General features: G+C 38.8%; 2 protein-coding genes across 2 annotated transcripts in view; one reads left to right on the forward strand and one right to left on the reverse strand.

Annotated features, from left to right (window-relative positions):
• Window positions 1-18: 18 nt before the first annotated feature.
• On the forward strand, window positions 19-4,683 carry EMG1 (EMG1 N1-specific pseudouridine methyltransferase). The gene is made up of 6 exons (XM_074269097.1): window positions 19-247; window positions 3,167-3,268; window positions 3,366-3,507; window positions 3,887-3,945; window positions 4,040-4,189; window positions 4,403-4,683. The coding sequence occupies exons 1-6, from the start codon at window positions 80-82 to the stop codon at window positions 4,514-4,516; spliced, it is 735 nt and encodes a 244-aa protein (XP_074125198.1). The 5' UTR covers window positions 19-79; the 3' UTR covers window positions 4,517-4,683.
• A 90-nt stretch (window positions 4,684-4,773) lies between these two features.
• The window catches only part of LPCAT3 (lysophosphatidylcholine acyltransferase 3), a 28,672-nt gene continuing 12,051 nt past the window's right edge, over window positions 4,774-21,394 (reverse strand). The window contains exons 2-13 of the mRNA XM_074269093.1: window positions 10,600-10,707; window positions 9,067-9,173; window positions 8,557-8,650; window positions 8,321-8,358; window positions 7,721-7,899; window positions 7,141-7,249; window positions 6,496-6,582; window positions 6,234-6,400; window positions 5,728-5,875; window positions 5,487-5,645; window positions 5,248-5,376; window positions 4,774-5,154 (exon numbers count right to left, since the gene is read on the reverse strand). Of these exons, the coding sequence (XP_074125194.1) occupies window positions 5,260-5,376; window positions 5,487-5,645; window positions 5,728-5,875; window positions 6,234-6,400; window positions 6,496-6,582; window positions 7,141-7,249; window positions 7,721-7,899; window positions 8,321-8,358; window positions 8,557-8,650; window positions 9,067-9,173; window positions 10,600-10,707 (1,313 nt within the window). The 3' untranslated portion in view covers window positions 4,774-5,154; window positions 5,248-5,259. The remainder of the gene's footprint in view (window positions 5,155-5,247; window positions 5,377-5,486; window positions 5,646-5,727; window positions 5,876-6,233; window positions 6,401-6,495; window positions 6,583-7,140; window positions 7,250-7,720; window positions 7,900-8,320; window positions 8,359-8,556; window positions 8,651-9,066; window positions 9,174-10,599; window positions 10,708-21,394) is intronic.

A 21,394-nucleotide genomic window follows, 5' to 3' on the forward strand; every position in this document is an offset into this window, starting at 1 on the left:
GTCACGTCCCCGCGCCCGGTTCTGGAGAGGTATCCTGGGTAAAGTTTGCGTCATTTCCTATTCTGTGCCCGGTTGCAAGATGGCGGCGCCCAGTGATGGTTTCCAGGCACGTGAACGGCGCATTCGGGAGACTGAGCGAGACTGGGAGGCGGCAGAACCCAAACGGCCCCGTCTCGGAGTGGGGAGCAAAAGCGGAGGCCGGCGGCTCGTAGTGGTGCTGGAAGGGGCCAGCCTGGAGACCGTCAAGGTATTGTCTAAGAGTGGAAAGAAGGGGAGCTGTGGAGTAGGACTGTTTTCTGTAGCTGGAGATCTTCCAATGGAGAAGCTCGTGTGGCTCTTTATCCTCTTTCCCTGGGAGCTTTCCCCTCGAGGTGGGGAGGGGTGGGGTCGTAGAGGCTCATTGTCATGGAAAAAAAGCGGGACTTTCACTGGGATGTAAGCCATTAGGACGGTTTCTGCCTCTCCCTCTTCTCTCCCCTTAAAGTTTTTAGTCCTGCCCCGAAAACAGCCTTTGTGACCATGGAAAATGTCGCTGGAACTTTCACTGCCACGGGCATTGAAAGGTGACTGAGGGGCCCAGATTTCTAAGCGCCCTGGGAATTTCTTTAGACCATGAAGCTCCGCCCCAAAAGTCAGTGGCGTAGAGAAATGAAAACCTTCCCCCGATTTATATTCCTAAAACTGGGAATCTGCCCAACCGTCTTTTCTCCTCATACGTCTGTGTTGGTGGAGATGACCGGTGAAGAGGGCCCCGAGTCCTTTTCACATCTGTAAATCAGGCATATTTCCCCCATAGATTGCTAACCTCTTGCTGCCTTTTCATTGTAAACACTTGGTAGTCCCCTTTAATTAGAAAGTTAATTTGGATTCCTTGTGCATCACCTTCCAACTAACTACTACTTTGGTTTCAGTGAAAAAAACTTGGGCCAGGTAATTGGTTTTGGAGGAACTGGGCTAGATTTCTGGCTCCATTGGGCAAGTCATTTCTTTTTTTCGGGGGGGGGGGGTCTCATCCAGTTTTTTCCATTACTACAGAGTTCCTTTTATAGATTCAAGTTTATGATCTTGGGCAAAGATTAAATGAGATGATGCAAGTCTTGACCACTGCAAACAATATATAAATAAAAAGACTAATCAAGTGTCATTTATAATCCCCTTAGTTATCCAACATTTTTCCACTTTTCAACCACTTTTCTAAGACTCAAGCTCTCTGCCCCATTCTCTCCCTAAATCACAAGATCTGGTGTATTTTCTCAATTTTCATCCTTCTTGATCTATCTGCTTCTGCTTCATTCAATACTATTGAGCACTGCTCTTCGGGTAAGTTCTGAGTTCCCTTTTCTTGTCAACCTCTCATAAATTTATTTGTATAACTGGTCACAACTATAGGCTTCAGACTTTAGAAGGGAAAATGACTATGTAGTAGGATTTTTCTGCTTGCAGATCTGATTAGGATATTGCTGCTGAAGTATTTTTTTGTTTGGGACTTGGCAATTGAGGTTGCTTGCCTGGGGTCCCAAAGTGTAGGTGTCTGACCCTAATTTGAACTCAGTCTGAAGGACTCCAAGTGACAGTTCTCTGCAATATCTAGTGCCTAGCACCCAAGTCTTGCTTCCATTTGAATTGTCTTATGAAGATCACCTGGCAGAACAAGATACCAGGTTCTGAGGTCCTTTTGCAAACTAAATTGCTCAGCATTCCAACTCTTACTGCATAAGTCACACATGGCAAATGCTCACAAGGTGGCCAGAAAAAGCAATACAAGGTCTCTTTTAAGAACTTTAGAATTGATTGTATGACATGGAAGGCAGTGGCATAGGAGTGCCCAGTGTGGTTTGTCCCCATCAGAGAAGATGATGTACAAAGCAGAATTGAATTAGCTGAGAAGGAACATGAGATGCACAAAGTTAGAGAATCCACCTCAAATGTTCTTAGGGATAATGTGTCCTATTTATAGCAGTGCCTGGTGTGATTGGGTCTCACCAGCCAGTTGGGCACATTGCAACTCAGTGTTGTCATTTTGGTGGTCTTTACAGGGTTTGAATGGGTTTTCTGTGTCAGATTTAACCACGAATATTTTGTTCTAACATAGCATGGAAAGGACAGTGGGCTTTCTGTGATCTATTTTAGCAAATTCTAAGTTATGTTAGGAAAGAACCTCTCAGTATGTCCAGGCAATCAGCTCCATATTGATGCAAAGACATTTTTCTTTTTTGTTGGTACCTTTAATTTCTAAAACTTTCAGTGACTTTTTTTTTTTTAATATAGCTTTCATTATTCTGGACACTCGACAGTCCTACATTATATTAGTTTGTGTGGCAATAGGAGAAAAAAGCTATCGACCATTATAAATCACCTAAAAAACAATCAGCTCTCCTTCAGTGAAGGAGACAAATCTGACAATCAAGTGTGACTTGACTTGGGTTCCTCTCCATTTTCTGACGAGCTGTGCTACTAAATGGATCCTTTTTTTCCCCCCCCCTCTTGTGGTTTCATCCAACAGATACTTCCCTTATATGAAGGGAATATATCCAAAACTATTTGTTATAGGTGTTTTAATACTTAACAATTTAGAGAGAGTGCCTAGATTGTGTCCTCATTTTGTAGATGAGGAACTTTGGGAACTCTTCCTTTTTAGTTTCCCAACCACCTCTATCATATATATCATAGGTGACCTCTATCATAGGCTAATCTCCCTCATAGGTTTCTCCCTCGTTTACATGAGAAAATTGAAGCCTAGGATAACAAGCCCAAGGTCAAGTTGTTGAGTGGTAGAGCTGGGATTTTCCATTCTAGATTACAGACTTGCATCTGCCAAATTTAGCAGGTCCCTCTCCTAGCTATTTTATGGCCAGGGGCTTTCACTCCCCTTATTATCTACTCAGTAGATTTAAAACATTCATCTTCACTCCTCAAAGCCACATCATCATACTGAAAACAGCAATTGCGTTGTACTTTGTGGGCTTTTGCTTTTGTTGTCTCAGATGACACTTGACAGGTGCAGTTAAGAGTTTTAGCCATAGTGAGTTTTTTGAATGTAGGTGTTTGAAATGCATTAACTTAATTATTAAATGCACATGGGGCTGAATTTAAACATTTTAAAAGATAAGTTATCTTTGCTTCATCCTTTTTGCAAAATTAAATGCAGACTTCTTTGCCTTCCCAGGTAGGAAAAACTTATGAGCTGCTCAACTGTGACAAACACAAATCTATACTCTTGAAAAATGGACGGGACCCTGGAGAAGTGAGACCTGACATAGCTCACCAGGTAACTTCAGGGACAGGCTATATTATGTATAGAACACTCAAAACTTTACATGTTAAGTACTACTACTGTCTATGCTTCTGATTCCTATTTCTCCCAGAGTTTGTTGATGCTGATGGACAGTCCCCTGAACCGTGCTGGTTTGCTTCAGGTTTATATCCATACTCAAAAAAATGTTCTGATTGAAGTGAACCCCCAGACTCGTATTCCTCGGACCTTTGACCGCTTCTGTGGCCTCATGGGTGAGTCAGGTTGATTTTCTCTTTGACACAATTCAAGAGGAACTTAGAGGTAAGAGAAGAGATGGAGTGGAACCTAGCAGGATGGCTAATAATTGGAAACTCACATGGAGTTTCCATGTGAGTTTCCAAAGTGGTTTCCCCTTCTAGCCTCTTGTTTATTCAGATTTGATCAAATGATAGATGGGGAGCAGAACCTTTCAGAATCTGACTAGGACTGCAGGAAGGTGTAGCATGCTTTCTTATTAAGAAGTACAAAAGGCAGGAAGGGGAGGGGGTGGAGGGACATGTCTGCTTTCCTATAAACTGCCATCCTTGCTTGGGGATGCAATTGGAACTATGAGGATGAGGGATGGATTTGAACTCTCCTGTTTTCTAATAGTTCAGCTCCTGCACAAACTCAGTGTTCGAGCAGCTGATGGCCCCCAGAAACTGTTGAAGGTAAGGACTTGATGATCATTAGTGGTATATAGAGAGAAGAGAATATCTGGATCATCAGTGATCTTGTTTTCTTAGACTTAACTCTTCTCCTTAGGTGATCAAGAATCCAGTGTCAGACCATTTTCCTGCAGGATGTATGAAGATTGGCACTTCCTTTTCTGTCCCTGTTGTCAGTGACATTAAAGAGTTGGCTGCTGGTGGTGACCCTATTGTCTTTGTTGTTGGGGCCTTTGCTCATGGATCGGTAAGAGATGCTTCTCTGATTGGCATAAAATGGCAGTATCTGCTGCTTCTTGGGAGTATCGTAGTTGATTTAAAAAGGATTGCTTTTGGCAGCAATGTTAGAATTGTTTAGGGAAGTCAGTAACAGAAACTGACTCCAGTTACTCCCTTTCTGGTAGACTTTTTTTTGTATAGCAACATTGTTCTTCATGGTTCTTTTTTCCCCTCTCCCTAGGTCAATGTGGACTACACAGAAAAGATGGTATCCATCAGCAACTATCCTCTTTCTGCTGCTCTTACCTGTGCCAAGCTTACCACAGCCTTTGAGGAAGCATGGGGTATCATTTAATAGCAGATGGCCTTTATGTAAGGCCTTATCAACTTATCAGGACTTTTATCAACTTGAAAGCCATGGAACTGACTGCTGGACAGTCCTGCTTACAGGATGCTATTGTGCTGAGGAATTAGACTGTTCTTTTCATATACACTTCATAAAAATTTTTTTTTTTTTTACAAGATTTGGAATTCCCAATTTTTTGAATGAATCTGTGGGAAAGGACTGAGCAGAAAGCTCAGGAGGGAAAAAAGGCACCCAGGGGCACTAGATGAAAAACTGAACAAACAGAAGTGGTTTTATCTGGTACAATTCCAAGGTAGAAAAATGAAGCAGGTAGAACCTGTGTCCCTTCCCTTCCACCAGGAAGTGGCTGTGGTATCCGCACGTGTAGAATCATAGTAAATCAGCAAAAAAGAGAACATAGCTGGAAGGGGAGAGATAAGGCAATGTGCATGGGGGAGCCCAAAAGTGAGATGGGTCCCTCCACACTCCCCTAAGGTTTCTTTCCCCTTAGCTGGCAGAAGAGACTTGCTGGCAGCTGCCATGCCTTCCTTCCCAGTCCCTGGTTTTGTCTTCTGCATGTTCTCAGGGCAAAGGAGTCCTATGAAAAGGGAGGCAGTAGTTCCTGTACCAGTCCCATTTTAGGCCACCTGCAAGAGAAAAGAAGGCTGATTAGAACAATCCTATCACCAAAGTTCTCATTTAGTAATCTCTGCTGAATGTGTAGTCTCAGGCTCACTTACCAGGGAGGCAGATTACTCTGCTTTCTTTAATTTTTCTTTTCTTGGCACCATTATTTTGTGAACATAAGGCAATATGAATAGGAGGCTCAGGAAGAAAACATGGCCAAGAAAGTAGACAGACTTGTACACCTGTGGAGAGATGTAGATCACTGAGACTGAGGGTATGATATAACCTTTGACATTTTTCAAGTCCTGGTTTTTACTTCTTCCTCCTGACAGGCAGTCCCCCCTCAACTTACTCTGAACCATTTGTCCCAGGTAAAAAGGCAAAAGGCAGTCATAGAATAACCCATGAAAAGCCAGTGAATGGTCTGCTGCACTAGGTAGAAGATGGGCTTCAGGGCAGTGATAGATGCCAGCTTGTTCAAGACTGGGCTCTCTGTAATTAAGGTGGCAACCTGGAAGAGACAGACAGGAATGCAAAGTCAACACCTGGCCCTCATTGCCACCTATTTTTCCAGTCTAGTGTATGTGTCCCACCTGTCTCTCCACAATAACGATGAGGAACTCCATCTGGAAGCAGATCAAGTAGCCGGAATGCAGCCCATGCCACAGGGCTAAGAAAAGCAGGGACAGGCCCTGAGATACCACTTTGTTCCCAAGGAACTTGAGCCTCTTAAAAAAGTAGCTGGAAACAAAAAGGAAAACATGAGTTCCAGGCAAACCAGGACTTTCTGCAACCTCTGCTCCCTCTCATTTCCAAGAATTGGGCTGGTTGCTAGCTCTTTCTTTTGTACTCCCCAAGGAACAGCAGTGGGGATAAGATGGTAAAATGATTTTCCAGGGTCACATTGTTACCCTGTGCCAGAGCAGAGGACGAAGCCAGCTCTGATCCCTAGATTGGTGCCCACTCTAGGAAGTCGTGCTGACTCTTGATTTCACCCTCCAGAGGCACACAAATGTATTCCATTTGTAGCTCAGTTTTCAGGCAAGAAAGATAAAGGATGAAGTAATGACACCCCTGTGGTGCATGTGTGGTTGCTTACCGAGCCACCCAGGCATTGGTGTTGATATTGAAGGAGGCGATGGTGCCAGTGAATCGCGGTGTGGTCTCAAACAGCCACACTTTCATGTTGGCACAAGCATCCCATAGGGGGTTTCCTTTCTCATCCCAGCCGTTGAAGCCCAGCCCAGTCAGAATGCATACACCTTCCTGAAGGAAGAATTGCGTCACAGGTAAAAAAATAAGACATATGTCTTCTAGTCCCTTCCAGCTCGGGTTTCCTTCCCTAACCCTCTCCCACTCACCGTAACCAACCAACAGGTGACATACTTGTAGAGCACAAACTTGCCCCAAACTAGCATGTAGAGGCATCGGAACCAAAAGGGGCTGTTCTTTGGGAGAGAGGGAAAACACAAGTTAAAGACAGCCACTCAACAAAACCCCTAGTGCTTGTCTTCTGGACTGACCTGCCCCATTTGGTGATTTTTTGGTTTGTTTTTGCTAGTCTCTAATGGTTCAATATAGTTTTATTTCCTCATTAACAGGAAGGTGGTCCACAACTCTTCCCCTTCTTCCACTGTTTCCCTGTGTGCCTCTGAGTATGGGTCAGGTTTTCTGTTGCTTAGATGGAGGGCACAAATTGGGACTTGTCTTTTCCTGTGCCCTTGGACCTCCACAGAAGCCTAGCATTAAACACCATCAAGACACAGAAAGGGTGCCAGGAGGACTTCCCTGGAGGGGAACAGCTGAGCTTTGAACCATGAACTAGAAGTGGACAAAGTTCTAAGCCCAGCTTGCCCTGGATACTGAGGTGAGGGGCACCAAAGCAATGGCAGAGTTATCCCTGAAAGTATGATGCACCCATTTGAGAAAATGAGGTCTGGCTAGCCAGTCACAGCAATGAAAAACCCCATGTTGAGAGAACAGGTGGTCTTCTTCAGGGTACTCACTTTATACTCCTGAGTGAGCAGATAGTCTTCTGTGATATAGGGACTGAGCAGTGTGTAGCCAACCAGGTAGAAGAGGCCCAAACTCAGACGCTTGAGAGCAGGTAAAATACTGCAGGAGAGAGAAATGAAGTCACATGTAGCTTCAGTCTTGCAATTTAGTTAACCATAGCATTCCCCACTTAAGTGTAAAGCTGCAAATGTTGGCTTAGTTATCCAAGCTGTCAGCAAATGGATAGTTCTACTTAAACTCTGCTAGTTCAAGGAATGCTTGTTTAAAGAAAAACTTGGGGGGGTAGGGGGAAGCATGATGAAGTATGGATTTCTGTGAGGACAATAGTTTGTATAAAATGTGTGAAAAAGCATTTGCATTTGATTCACTGGACCTATATAAACCAAGTGGAACATCCTGGCACATCTTTACTAATAGCCAATTTTAACAGTCTATGGGTTGGGTGATAAAGGCCCATGTTTTCCAGCACTTGTTAGTCTTATCATTAGGAAAATCCCTGTATCAGAAGGGACTGCAATCTTAGATGGGTAGGATACACTTGTTAGCCAAGATCTCTGGGGATAAGATTACCTGTTGGGTTTCTTCCCTGGTACATTAGTCATCTGTCCTTGCACCAGCTTCATGTAATTGTTCATGGAGAACTGGGGTCCCACCAAAAAGCCCCCATAAAAGTAGGAGAATCCAGCAATTTCCAGCAGGGAAGGGACTTTCAAAATGGCATATTTTTGCTGCTCAACAGACAACGAATTCTGTGCCAAAGGAAAGAGAATGAGTGTTTCAGGAATAGCCTTGTGAGACTCCCCACAACATAGCTTGATCTCCATTCTGAGCCCCATTTCTCTAAGATTCCAAAGCATTCACTTCAGCAGGGAGATATCACTTTGTATGTGTGTAACCATGTTTGGGGGAGCTTAGCAATAGCCAGTTCTTTTTTTCTTTTCCTCCCAGTTGCCCTGTTGTCAGTAACCTCTGGACTTTTGTCAAAAGCTCCAACCTTGGCAAATAAGATCTGCTGATCCTTTCTCAGGTGCTATCTGGATCAGAGTGATAACCCTGGCTGTGGAGGATTTCCTGCTCCTGGGATTTGGGGTACAAGTCTTGGTAATATTAGCCTTTTCCCCTCCCACTGGTTGTTTCCTCAGTCTCCCTATGGAATGTGTATTTACTTACCCAATCTCTCCCTCCATCATAGTAGTCAACAGCCAGACCTGGGCGGAGAGAGAAGGTGGGGTAAAGCGGAGGGGGAGGGGGAAGCACTGAATGTGTAGCTCAAGGACTGAATGTGGGTGGGAAGTGCACAATCCTAAGAAGGTAGGGGAGAAAACAGTCTCTTGTGGGTTGACAGGGGAGGAGCCTAATATAGGTATAGGAAATGGACAAAAAGAATTAAAGCCATTATCACTTACCGATCAATTTCAAGGTCAAGACGCAGTGTGGCATTGTCCACTTGATGTCATAATTGTCTGTGGCTGTGTAATAATAACCAGCAAGAAGGTAGGCCTGCCAGAGGGAACAATAATTCATTTAACTATCATCTTGGATTTACCTATTCTTTTTCTGTTCCTTTCTGGAGAAAGAAAGAAATTTGCTCTAGGTCACCCATATGTTTGTGACTAGATTTTAGCTTCTGCTTTTCATTTTCCCCTACTCTCAGAACAAGAGCAAAAATGTGTTTCTTTCCTAGGGCTTATCTAGTTACAGAATTCTAGAATGTGCAGTTTCAAGGGGACTCCAGGTCTAGCTCCCTACCTTCAGGAAAGGGCAATGATTATTGCCCTTTACATCTGAGTACCACACAGCTAGTGTAAACAGAAAAAGAAACCCAGGTCTCCTTCTCAGTGCAATGTATCAGCACAACATTCTTCCCATGAGAACATTAAGTGAGAACTGTGGAATGAAAAGAAAAAATTACTTACCATCTGGAAGATGAAGGTGGTCAAGACAGCAGTTATAGTGCGGCCCATCAGCCGAAGAATGAGGAACTGTAGCACCACACATGTCAGAGAGTGGTAGAGCTGGTTTCCTAAATGGAGGTGAGAGAATAGGAATCCTAGAATGTATCTGCAGGGTTCACATCCATCCTGAAAATCTGAATCTGAGAAGCTATTGGGTACAACATCATTCTGATACTGGATTGTTGTAGAATGCTATTTTTGATTTTTCATTGGCCATGAGGAATTTAGGCTGGATAAATGTTATTCAAAGACTGATAGCTCATTGAAGTATAAAAATGTAGCACAGTTGAGAATCTATCCTGTCCAGCAGGGCCTATTAAATGGTTTCTACTTTTTAGTCTGAAAAACTTTTACATGACTGCAGAGATATGGGTGTATAAAATAGGTATACAAGCATATATAAGCATTTGTTGATAATAAATCATGATTTCACAATCCCCACACTCAGTTATGAGACCCTTTATGGGGTTGGGGAACCACAATTTAAGATGCTGGGCAAACAGATCAACCAACTGAGGCACAGTGGGAAGTAACTTGCTAAACTTGGATTGTTGTTTTCAGATGGTTAGTTGTGCCACTAAATGGTTTGGGATCAGAGGATCCTGTTTAAATCCCTCCTCTTACAGATGGAATGATCTTTGGCTTCAGTTTTGAGGGAAAAACTGAAAGTTGGCTGTATTAAGCTAAGGGAGTAGACCTCTCTGAGTGCCATCTATTCACATTCAAGATTTCTTTAGGGCCAAAGGAAGAATCTAACTTCTGTTTCTGTTGATGAGGTAAAGCTGAAGGAAATATTCAGGTTTTTTTTTTTTTTTTTTTTTGGGCAAACAATAGAGGGGAAAAAATGGGATGATTAGCCATTTTGAAGCAAAAGGAGGAATCCATATTCTCTTCTACACAAACATTGGATTTGTCAAGATAATTATTGTTTTGCATGACTTCACATGTGCCTTCTCAATGGGGGTAGATGGGGGAAGAGAGAAAAGGAGAGAATCGGGAACGAACTTTTAAAATCAAATGTTTAAAAAAAATTTGTTTTACATGTAACTGGGAAAAATAAAATAAAATATTGAATAAATGTTTTGGTTTGTTTTTGTTTTTATTAAAGCTTTTTCTTTTGGGCTTTTTCTTTTTGAAAAGAAAAATAAATTTATTATTATGTTATGGAAATCTGCTTAAGCTGGTGACAGCTTCTTGTCTTTTTCTTCTATTTAGCTACTCTTTTCTATATGTACTATTTTGTTTGGCGATCTTATCAGCTCCCCCCCTGAATTCAATTATAATCTTTATTCAGGTGATCATCAAAGCTATTTATCCAGCCCCAACCACCAGTCAATCTCACAACTGCTTATTGAAATCTTGAACCAAATGTCTTTATCCACTAAAGCCTCCTTAAAGTGCTTTGTTTATATTCCTCTTTCATTTCCCAAATTCTTTTTATAAGGTAATATTTTACAAATGAGGATACTATCTTAGTTCTCTCAGAACACTTACCAAAGTTAAAATAGGCAATTGAGAGGCCTGTAACAATATGGAAGAGATGGATGAGGTAGCTATCCTTGTAGAAAAGGAACTGTCGATAAAACAAGGCAAAGGGGTATCCTGGAGAGAAAAAGAGATGAAAAGATTACTACCACAACAATCCAGGAACCATTCCAAGGTTTTGCTAGATAAATTTCTCTGGCATGATACTTCTAGCATAAAAAACTTTGATAATACATATACAAGTATTGATGCTAAGGATAGAAACAAGATGCCAGAAAATAAATTTTAATATAAAACGTTTTAGCAGAGAATTAATTTCAGAGTGTTATCAACTTGGACCTTGAGAAAAGTTTCATGCAGACCCACTTGAGTATCTTAAGGCTTTTTAAAATTTTTTTTTCTAAATGGTATAATTCCCAAATATGTACCATATGTAAGCACCATGCTTCAGTCAGTGTTTCATGTATCATGGTAGTACGAGTCACATTAGTTATATGTGTGAGGGAAAAAAAAAAAAAAAAAAAAAAAGCCCTATCTTGGCACAAACGATTTTATACACATATACAAAATAGAAGCAAAACATTTTTCCTCTCCTGAGGCAATTTGCCCAGGGTCACATAGGTAGGAAGTGTTAAGTATTTGAAGTCACATTTGAATTGTGGTCCTCCTGACTTTAGAGCTGGTATTCTATCCACTATACCAACTAGCTGCCCATTATTGTTATTTTAAAGACAAACTATTTCCTACCCAGCTGCATTACTGAACTTCATCATGGTCTCTAGAAGCTTATAATCCTACAAGACTGCATCAACCCTGAAAGTCAAATTTATTAATACTGTGCCCCCGAGATCACGGAGAGAGTGGACATGGATTTTGCTCCTCCCAAATTCTTCATTTAAGGAGGGATCCCAGAGCATTCATCTAACCATTTCCCATCCAACTTCATTATGCACCTCCCCTCCTCCTCTTTACTTTCCAGTTTTTTATATGTAGTCTCCAATATATTGTGAGCACCTTGGATCAGGTAATATCTTTTGTCTTTCTTCACATTCCCAGCATGTGTGTAGAATATAGTCATTGCTTACTGTTTACTAATCAGATGAGTAACATGGAGAGAAGTCATCTACAGGTATATTAAAATGTAAAAGTCAAGGCATATGGAGCCAATAGCAACTCAGTTGTAACGCCATGGTATATCGGTCCTCTGGAGATAGCAGGTAAAAATCTAGTTTGTTTTAGGAGAGAGCATTTAAGGAATTATCAAAGATCCTGATCCGAAGTTCTAGAAATACTTGGATATCCATTGAAGTTATCAGTGACCTCATCCAAAACCTGGGCAGCCTTGTAATTTGCATCTATGGCAAATGAGAAGTGATTAGAAAAATGTAGGGGTAGTAAAGAGAAAGCAGGATAAATGACCACCAATTCTTTAATATAGACACCATCAGAGCACCCCTGCCAAGCAAAGCCTAAGGTTGTTTTGGTGAATAAAAAGAGTAGGCAAACTTGGATAAATCCAGGAAAGTAACAGTAGTGCAGACCAGTTTAGGCACATCGATTGGGAATGATATACAGCATAGGGTGTAATAATGTAAGAGAATGTAAATTTTATGTAATGTAAATTATAGATGTAAATATATATATATGTGTATACATAAGTAAAATTATAAAGAATATAATTTGTGGTACATCTTTGGCAGTTCTGACTCATTTTACCATTTGGGAGAAAAACTTAGTAAAGATGAAACCTCAATACCCAAGTGGGATATACATGAAGTTAGATTTATCTGGGTCAAATCACAGGCATACTCAATAGGGTAAGCAAAGGTAAGATTATAGGAACTTTCAGCAGCTATTTCTTAGGCTCCTTAAGGACTTCTAGCTTTATACAAAGTCCTACTTATTGACACATTGTGGCATAAGAGTGCCCTAGCTTCTCAAAGGTTACACTGGTAAAGTTGGTAAAAGGCTGGAAAGGTTTCAAATATGGTCACAGCAATAGACTGTGTCAGTTTTCTAATAGCTGGCTTGGGTGGGTGTGGAACAGCTTATTATTATTAGGTTAATATCTCAGTAGATGATGAATTCTTTTGAGCATAACAACTCATGAAATAAAAATAAGAGGTAGCTGTAGTCCTGGGCAGTCTCTTTGCAGAAAAGGGTTTCAGATTGCTGAGAACTGCCTACCTACAAATATTAACTTAGATGTTTTAAGAGTGAAATTCTACTTCTAAATTGATTCATGTCAATATTGACACTCACTACAAAAGCAACCAGAAGGATGTTGCAGCTAAATGGAATGATAGCTCACTGTTCTTCCCCAGCCTTTGTACACTTATTATGTGTACAAAAGCAACAAGACACACCATTTCATTTGATATGGGTCATTGCAGTTATTCATGAGAAACATTTGTAAAGAAACCAAAGGGGGTAAAAAAAAAATAAAGCTTATAAATGATGAAAAAATGAAGCTTATGTATAGTTGTTCAGAATGAGGAGGTAGAAAAATTCTATGAAGAACTAAGATCTTCCAACACTTATCCATTTGTTTGGTTGATTTTTCCTTATTTATAGCCCAGTCACTTCCCCATATATAATAAGCCATCCTTCAAACAATGAATCCTCTTGTTACAAAAAGTAACAGTTAAGCAAAACCACTCAGCAAAGCAACTGTATCAGACAATGTAGACAATATTACACACTCCTAATGCTTCACTTCCCTATTTAAATGGCAATTAATATACTTTAAATGCAAAATGACTTAAATGACTTAAATGCAAATATGGGCATGTGGGTGAGGTTTAGAGATAAGACAGGACATACTTAGATAACAAATACTTTTTGTTCAGTAGAGTGGGAAGGTGGCTCAGCACAGAATCACAATGAATATTGAGTAATTATCTCCTCTCTTTCTCAGTCTCCCAGACTGTCGGTCTCCTCTCCAAAAGAAAAAAAAATCTGATTTTATCTTGAAAGGACAGTAAACAATGGCTTCACTGATAAGGGAGTAAAGAAAAAGTTGACAAATTCAGACATCAAGACACTAATTGTAGGTGACTATAAAGTCCTCTGTCAACTTGACAAATTCAACCATCCCTTAAAATCCTTATGGGTAAGTGTATCATAGGCCAGTGTATCTAGCTGGCCCTAGCCATGCTGCATTTTCTGCTCTGGTTATTTTCTTGTTATCTGCCTTGCCTGCTGCTGTACTCTTTGGACCGTGTCATCTTCCCTGCCTGCTGTATTCTTGCCTTCATCTGACTTTCCAGCTCTGGATTGTAATACAGTTAACACTATCATCTTTACTAAAATGGCAATCAGCTCTCACATAGATTGACTCATCATTGTTTTTAACTTCCCAAACCAAAACATCCCTCCCTGGCAACCACAGTCCTATGTATATTGTCTACTTTATTAGAATGCAGGACTTTTTTGTCTTTGTGATGTGGGTTAAGATTCCTTTCTAATTCCCAGCTCCCATGAATTTCAATGGGAGATATGGGGATTCTCCAAGCCCCCATGGGATCTGAGCAAACTTGGGCTGTTCCAGCCCCCAATCTAATGATTTCCTCAGGTTTCCCCAATCCCCACCCCCAGCACAAACAGCTCCTTATCTAAAAACCCATGGAATTCTATTCAAATTCTAACCCTGGCTGAAACCTAGCCAGGAGCCAACCTGGGACTCCACCCATGGGCCCTTTCAAGATTACCAAAAGCCCCCCACTATAAAAAGGGGAACCCTGGAGTCCACTCTTTGAAGGAATCCCAAACATGGCTTCCTTACTCCGGCTATGTCAAGGGTTCCTGCCTGCCTGATGCCAGCGCTGGCCCTGGCATCTTTCTATTTTTAACCTTACTTCCAAACCCCCAAATAAACCTCTTTTATCAATCTAGGCTTTCGGGTCTGTAAATTCCTTTACAGAGAACTCTTGCACGGCTACTAGACCTCATTTAACTCTGTATCCTTGCGCTGAATCCAAAGGGGTTGCAAGGGAGCTCTATTTGACTCCTTGTACCCTGAACCTGCCACTAGACCTCAGTTAACCCTAATTTCATTTAGGTATCCCTTACCTAATTCTCATCATTACTACAGTGCGCTTGGGACTCACAGCCAGATTTCTTTAGCGCCAAAGGGGGAATCTAACTTCTATTTCTATAACCTCCAACTTCTATTTACTTACTATACTGTACTAAATACTACAATGCACTTGGGACATAGGTGATTAATAATACTCATTCATTCATTAACTATTTGAAAGATAAACACCAGGGTGAACACATAATTAGAAAAATGGATTTGATGAGAATCTTAAAATTCCTTTGCAGGCTTCCACCAGACAAAAGAATCACAGACCACAAAACATTAAAAATTGCAAACATTAGAGGAAATATGAACAAAAAATGAAGATCTAAAACACCCTAAATAAAGATTAAGTCAAAGGCTGAACCAAAAAAATAAAATTTTTTAAAAATGGAAAATAAATTGCTAATTCCCAAACAAGTTTAATTGAAGAGATTTGGTGTGAACAACTGATGGGCACAGCCAAATGAAGCTCTTAATTGCCAAGCTCAAGAGATTTGTGAACCTTAGTCTCTTACTTTAAAAATTAGGAACTTTTCATTGTTCATGAAAGGGCCACACTTATAATGACAAAATTTATCTGGAGGCAAAAAGTGAAGAATCTTAAGGGAAAAAGAAAAATGTAACAATGAAAACTATGTAGTATTAACCTGATCTCAAGTTATGCTACAATAAGGCAGCAAACAAAACTATTTGGTGTTGGTTAAAAAACATGAAAGCTGCTAATTAGGAGAAACTAGGTTAGTCACACAGTAGTCTAGTGTTTCATAAGCCTAAAGATACCAACTTCTGGACTAGGGATTTTCTAATGACAAAAATTTACCAGAACAAGAAAGCAGTTGGACAGTAATTAGATTTAGTCCAACATTTTATACTATATACCAACAACAGTAGATAATACATGGCCTAAATATGAAAGCTCATGTGAAAAAATTTTTTAAAATTATAGCTCCAATCTTTTTCCTGATATTTCATTTTATTTTTTGCCTCAACATTCACTAGTGATTTGGATTTATAGTAGGCTTTTCCCAATTTATCTTTTCCTAATTTGGAAATTAGAGCAATTGTTTCACAGACTTGTTTTCTTTCTCTACTTCTGGAAAATTTTGTAGCACAGGGATTCTTTTGTTAAATGTGTTACAGAATTTTTTTCATTAATATGCTCAAAAGCATACATTCTTTTTAATGGAGAAACAGGAAGTTTAGACACTTAAAAATGGAAACTTAAAAGGCCACGAAACAAGGTTATTAATGCCAACTATTGCAATACAGAAAAAGAAGTTAAGGAAATATACATTGGATCACAGCATCATAATTCTAGAGCTGGAAGAGACTTGAGAAATATTTCTGGTTCAATTCTTTCACTTTACAGTTAAGAAAACTGAAACTAGCACATAGGAAAGACTTTAAAAAGTAATGCAGACAGAACTAAACAGAACACACATACATCCCCAAACTATAAAAAAGACAATTTTATTTTTTTAGTTTTATAATGTTTTACTCATTAAATATCAAATATTCTCAATTAAAATCCTCTTCAGATGCCTTAAAATGACGTTGAAGTTTCCAAATTTATAAACATGTTTATATATAGACACATTGCTTTTTGAATTATTATATGAATGCTTGTAGAGCAGAAATCTCACCAGATTCTATGAAGCTGGCAATTTTTTTTTCTTCAGTGGTATCTTATTTTTCCAAATTTTTAACATTTCAACATTTATTAGAACTGTGTGTTCTATTTTCTTCTCTTCTCTCCCTTACCTTCCCCCTTCCCAAGGCAGCAAACAATCTAATATAGGTTAAATGTATGCAATGGCAGCAACTTTATTTATGTACTTATTTTTTGCTGAGGCAATTGAGGTTAAGTGATTTGCTTAGGGTCGAACAGATAGAAGTGTTAAGTTTTTGAGGCCAAATTTGAACTCAGATCCTCCTGACTTCAGGGCTGGTATGGCAGCAACTTTAAATGACTACAAAATTCAGTTTTCACTGTCTAGTTTTTCTTCTAACTTATAAAGTGTGTACATTTAAAAAAAAAATTTAAACAAATGAAAAACTGTTAAGGCCTAAGATTCCATATACTATATAAATACCTACAATCATTCTAATGTTGTTTATGTAACTATTTTGGAGAATTTTTTAATATGGGGTTTCAATTGGGAGTATGCTGGGGAGTTTTATGAGTAATCTAAACAAAATTTGTCATTAATTTAAAAAAACCCAAAACAACAAAATTATCATAATCTCTGGTTGAACAGCCAGTATAGTGTATAATTTAAGCTCTATTATTCCTCACCATTTCTGAATGTTTTTTTTCCTCCCAAATTGATATTGTTGACAGTCTTAACACCAAATTTCTCTATAAAGTACAATGCCTAAGAACCAGTAAAACCACCTAACAGCAGAATTATCACTGAAACATCACCCTTTCATTTTTGTAGGTTCATGTTATTAGTGGAAAAGGATATGTGCTCTGACTGTGACAGTCTCCTTTTCACATTGCCTGCTGTATTGGGCCTGTGTTTGTTGCCTCTTAACAATGTCTGGACTTAAACTGCTATAGTAATTATGTTTATTGTTCTTTTGGCTCAGTTTTCTGCATTCTGTTATCACTTCAAATAAGCCCTCTCATTTTTCTTAGATAGGAATTCTTATCTGTCATTCCTTTTGGAGCACTTCTATCTCACTGTTTATAACAAACAAGCATAAAACTATGTAGATAACAGCAATAGAAGACTTCCCTAGAGATGGACACAAGAGGTTTGTCCAACTTAGCCTATCAACAGCCCACTCAAAAATAGCAACAAAAAAACCAAAATGTAAAAAACATAACAAAAAAGCCCAGAAATTTAAAACTAAAGAAAACTATTTTTAGAAAAAGCAACCCAAAATGAGTAGAGTTGAAACATCATCATTAAAAAAAGGCTTAAAAAAAAGGGCAGAAATATTATGAGGAACCCCACACCCTCAACATAAACAGAAACGAAATCTGAATTGGTTCCTCAAAAGAACTGCAACCTATTAACACTATACAAAAGACTGAATTTAAAAAATTATTTGGAGCAATTCCTTTTCTCATTCATTTTCATACCCTTATAAGGACTTGTATCCCCCTTTTAGAACCTTGCACATAGGCTCAATTCAACAAATTTTGTTGACCACCTAGCCAGTCCTTTCTAATAAGATTCTATCCAACACTATTAGGAATACTAACACCTTTAGCATTTTTTAATAATTTAAGTAGGTAAGAACTCTGCCATGGTTTCCCCCTCCTCCCAATGAGATTAACAAAAAAGAAAGAAGCAAAGAAAGAATTCTAACTGGAAATTGAATGGATGCCCATCAATTGGAGAATGGCTGAGTAAATTGTGGCATATGAATGTTATGGAACATTATTGTTCTGTAAAAAATGACCAGCAGGATGAAGACTTGGAGAGACGTAACATGAACTGATGCTAAGTGAAATAAGCAGAACCAGGAGATCATTATACACATCAACAACAATACTATATGAGGATCAATTCTGATGGCAATGGCTATCTTCAACAATGAGAAGATCCAAATTAGTTCCATTTGATTAGTAATGAATAGAACCCGCTACACCCAGCGAAAGAACACTGGGAAATGAGTGTGGACCACAACATAGCATTTACACTCTGTTATTGTTTGCTTGCATTTTTGTTTCTCTTCCCAGGTTATTTTTACCTTCTTTCTAAATCTGATTTTTCTTCTGCAGCAAAATAACTGTATAAATATGTATACATATATTGTATTTAACATATACTTTTAACATATTTAACATGCATGGGACTACCTGCCATCTAGGGGAGGGGGGAAGAGGAGGAAGAAAAGTTGGAACAAGTTTTTTTGCAAGGGTCAATGTTGAAAAATTACCCATGCATATATCTTGTAAATAAAAAGCTATAATTTAAAAATAAATAAATAAATAAAAATTAAAGGGAAAAAAAAAAAAAGAATTCTACACATTTTTTGTCTTCAAAGGCATTTCAGTTTTTTATTAATTTTATAATTATAATTTTTTTGACGGTACATATGCATGGGTAATTTTTTTTAACAACATTATCCCTTCTATTCATTTTTCCAAGTTTTCCCCTCCCTCCCCTAGATGACAGGCAATCCCATACATATTAAATGTGTTACAGTATAACCTAGATACAATATATGTGTGTAAAACCAAATTTCTTATTGCACGGTAAGAATTGGATTCCAAAGGTGTAAGTAACTTGGGTAATTCTACACATTCTTAAGGACACAACCATCTATATAATTATTTGAAAGAAAAATAAATGGAAAAGCTACACACAGAAAAAAGATATAGGTGGGAAACTTACAAGCCATCTATGAAGGCTTATGGAAATTATTTTCACTATATGTTTTTCATGAATTGAAACTTATTTACTTCGCTTTCAAAATCACTTGAGTGCTACTACAAAGCTATTTTAATAGTGCAACTTCTGCAGAACATGCCTCACTTATTCCTACATTACTTAAGCTGGCAGTAACATAAACAAAGGGAAGACAAAGCCTGTAAATTTAAGTTAATGAGGGGGCAGCCCGGTGGTGCAGTGGATAGAGCACCAGCCTTGAATTCAGGAGGACCCGAGTTCAAATTTGGTCTCAGACACTTAACACTTCCTAGCTGTGTGACCCTGGGCAAGTCACTTAACCCCAGCCTCAGGAAAAAAAAACAAAGAAAAAAAAAACTTAAGTTAATGAGTGTGATGACTTTAATTCCTGAAAAAATTCTAGGACATTTATGCTTGCCCTGAATTTTAGCTATATATTTGATATAAAGTCTCTTTGTGGAAAAAGCAAGAGAGATATGGATTAGATGACAGTACAAGATTTAGAGCTGGGTGAATGGCTGGACCAAAAGAGTCTGGTCCTTAATATTAATCTGAAAGGAGTTCTTTTGTGGAGTGCCATAGGGATCTGTTCTTAGCATTGACCTGTTCAACAGTTTTATAAATGATCTGAATAAAGAGCATATTTACCTTATTTCGGCATGACACAGAATTGGAAAGGACAAACTTAGGCCATTCTCCTTTTCCTTAACCCATCTCTTCCTCTAGCTTCCATACCCAGTCTTTACCCCAATGGTTTGCTACTTAAATATTTCCCATTAATCTCACAAAGTTGGTAGGAACTTAAGAAACCATCTAGTTCAAACCAGACTCATATAACTCCATCTACATCATACTTGATAAATGGTCATTCTTTTCTCCACTAGGACAAGTTTTATCATGTTAGAAAGGCTTCTAAGTATGACCCTACTAACTGCTTTCCAACAACCAGTTTAATTTAGTATTGAGAGGCTCAACATTAGTAAGCTCGTCACTAAGCAATGAATTTTTGGCCACTGTATCTCACGAAACAACAACAAAAAAATACAACATAGCCTCAGTTTTATGCAATGATGCCCTTCCTTTTTTCTACTGATAGGAACAGAGTGAAAGGAAAGAGGCAAAGGCTACTAGACTCACAGTGACTGAGCTTCTAAACTTTTTTTATCTTTCCCAGTGCTGACCTATCATAGTGTTCTGAAATATACACCGTAGGTATATACTATTTGTTAAATGAGTGAACCTTGGTTTATGCCAAACTGTTCTATATACTTTCCCTAAAATATGTTCTCAGTTAAACTATGAAATCTACCTCAAGCTTCTATGGCTACTCATGTCAACATCTGAGTGAAAGGAAAGAAGCCGCCAAGTGAGAGGCTTGGAATAGATAATATTTGAGAAAGGCAGCATGGCATAGGAGAGAATTAGATTTGGAGACCCAAAATCTTGAAGTCCAACCCTGCTACACTATTACAGTATGATCTTAAGCAAGTCACTTAATCTCTAAGAACATCAATTTTCTTATCTGTAATAGGATAATAATATCCATCTCAATATTACTGTAAGGCTAAAATGAGATATGGAACACATTACATCCTCAAAAAGGATATGAATGTTATGCTGGCCATATCATTCCAGGTTATTTATTTTATTCTCTTCTCCTTTGGACTCAATTTTTGACTAACAATAATACTAGAGCCTCCCTCTTTACAATCAGCTTCATCCATCTGCGCAGAGGTGTACTTCTACCAAGCTCAGGGACTTCCCCCCCCCCCATCCCTAACAATTGAAAGTATATAAAAATCATTCCTCAAAATCTGTTACAGCACAATACCTAAACTTCTCTGCCCTCACCACATCTTATCTCCTATTATCCTTAAAGACATACATATCTTATCATAGTCACTAGAATGGTAAGCTCCCAGAGAGTAAGGATAGTGTTCATTTTATTACATTCATGGTCTGTCACAATGCCTTAAAATTAGTGAGCAAGCATTCTCTATTTGATAAACGTTCAAAGAATATGAACACAGAAATTAAAGCCATTTAGAATCATATGAAAAAATGCTCTAAATCACTACTGCTGAAAGAAATGCAAAATTGAGATTTGCATTGATTAAGATGACAGGAAAAGACAATGATAAATGTTGGAGGAAATGTGGGAAAACGGGGATACTAATACATTGTTGGTAGAGTTGTGAAATCATACATTCCTTTTGAAGAACAATTTGGAACTATGCCCAAAAGATGTGCATACTTTTTTGTGCATACTGTGCATACCTTTTGATCCAGCAGTGTCTTACTGGGTCTGTACTGCAAAGAGATTATAAAAAAGGGAGAAGAACCCACAAATGCA

The sequence above is a fragment of the Sminthopsis crassicaudata genome, chromosome 5, assembly GCF_048593235.1.
Source record: "Sminthopsis crassicaudata isolate SCR6 chromosome 5, ASM4859323v1, whole genome shotgun sequence".
Taxonomy (NCBI): Eukaryota; Metazoa; Chordata; class Mammalia; order Dasyuromorphia; family Dasyuridae; genus Sminthopsis; species Sminthopsis crassicaudata.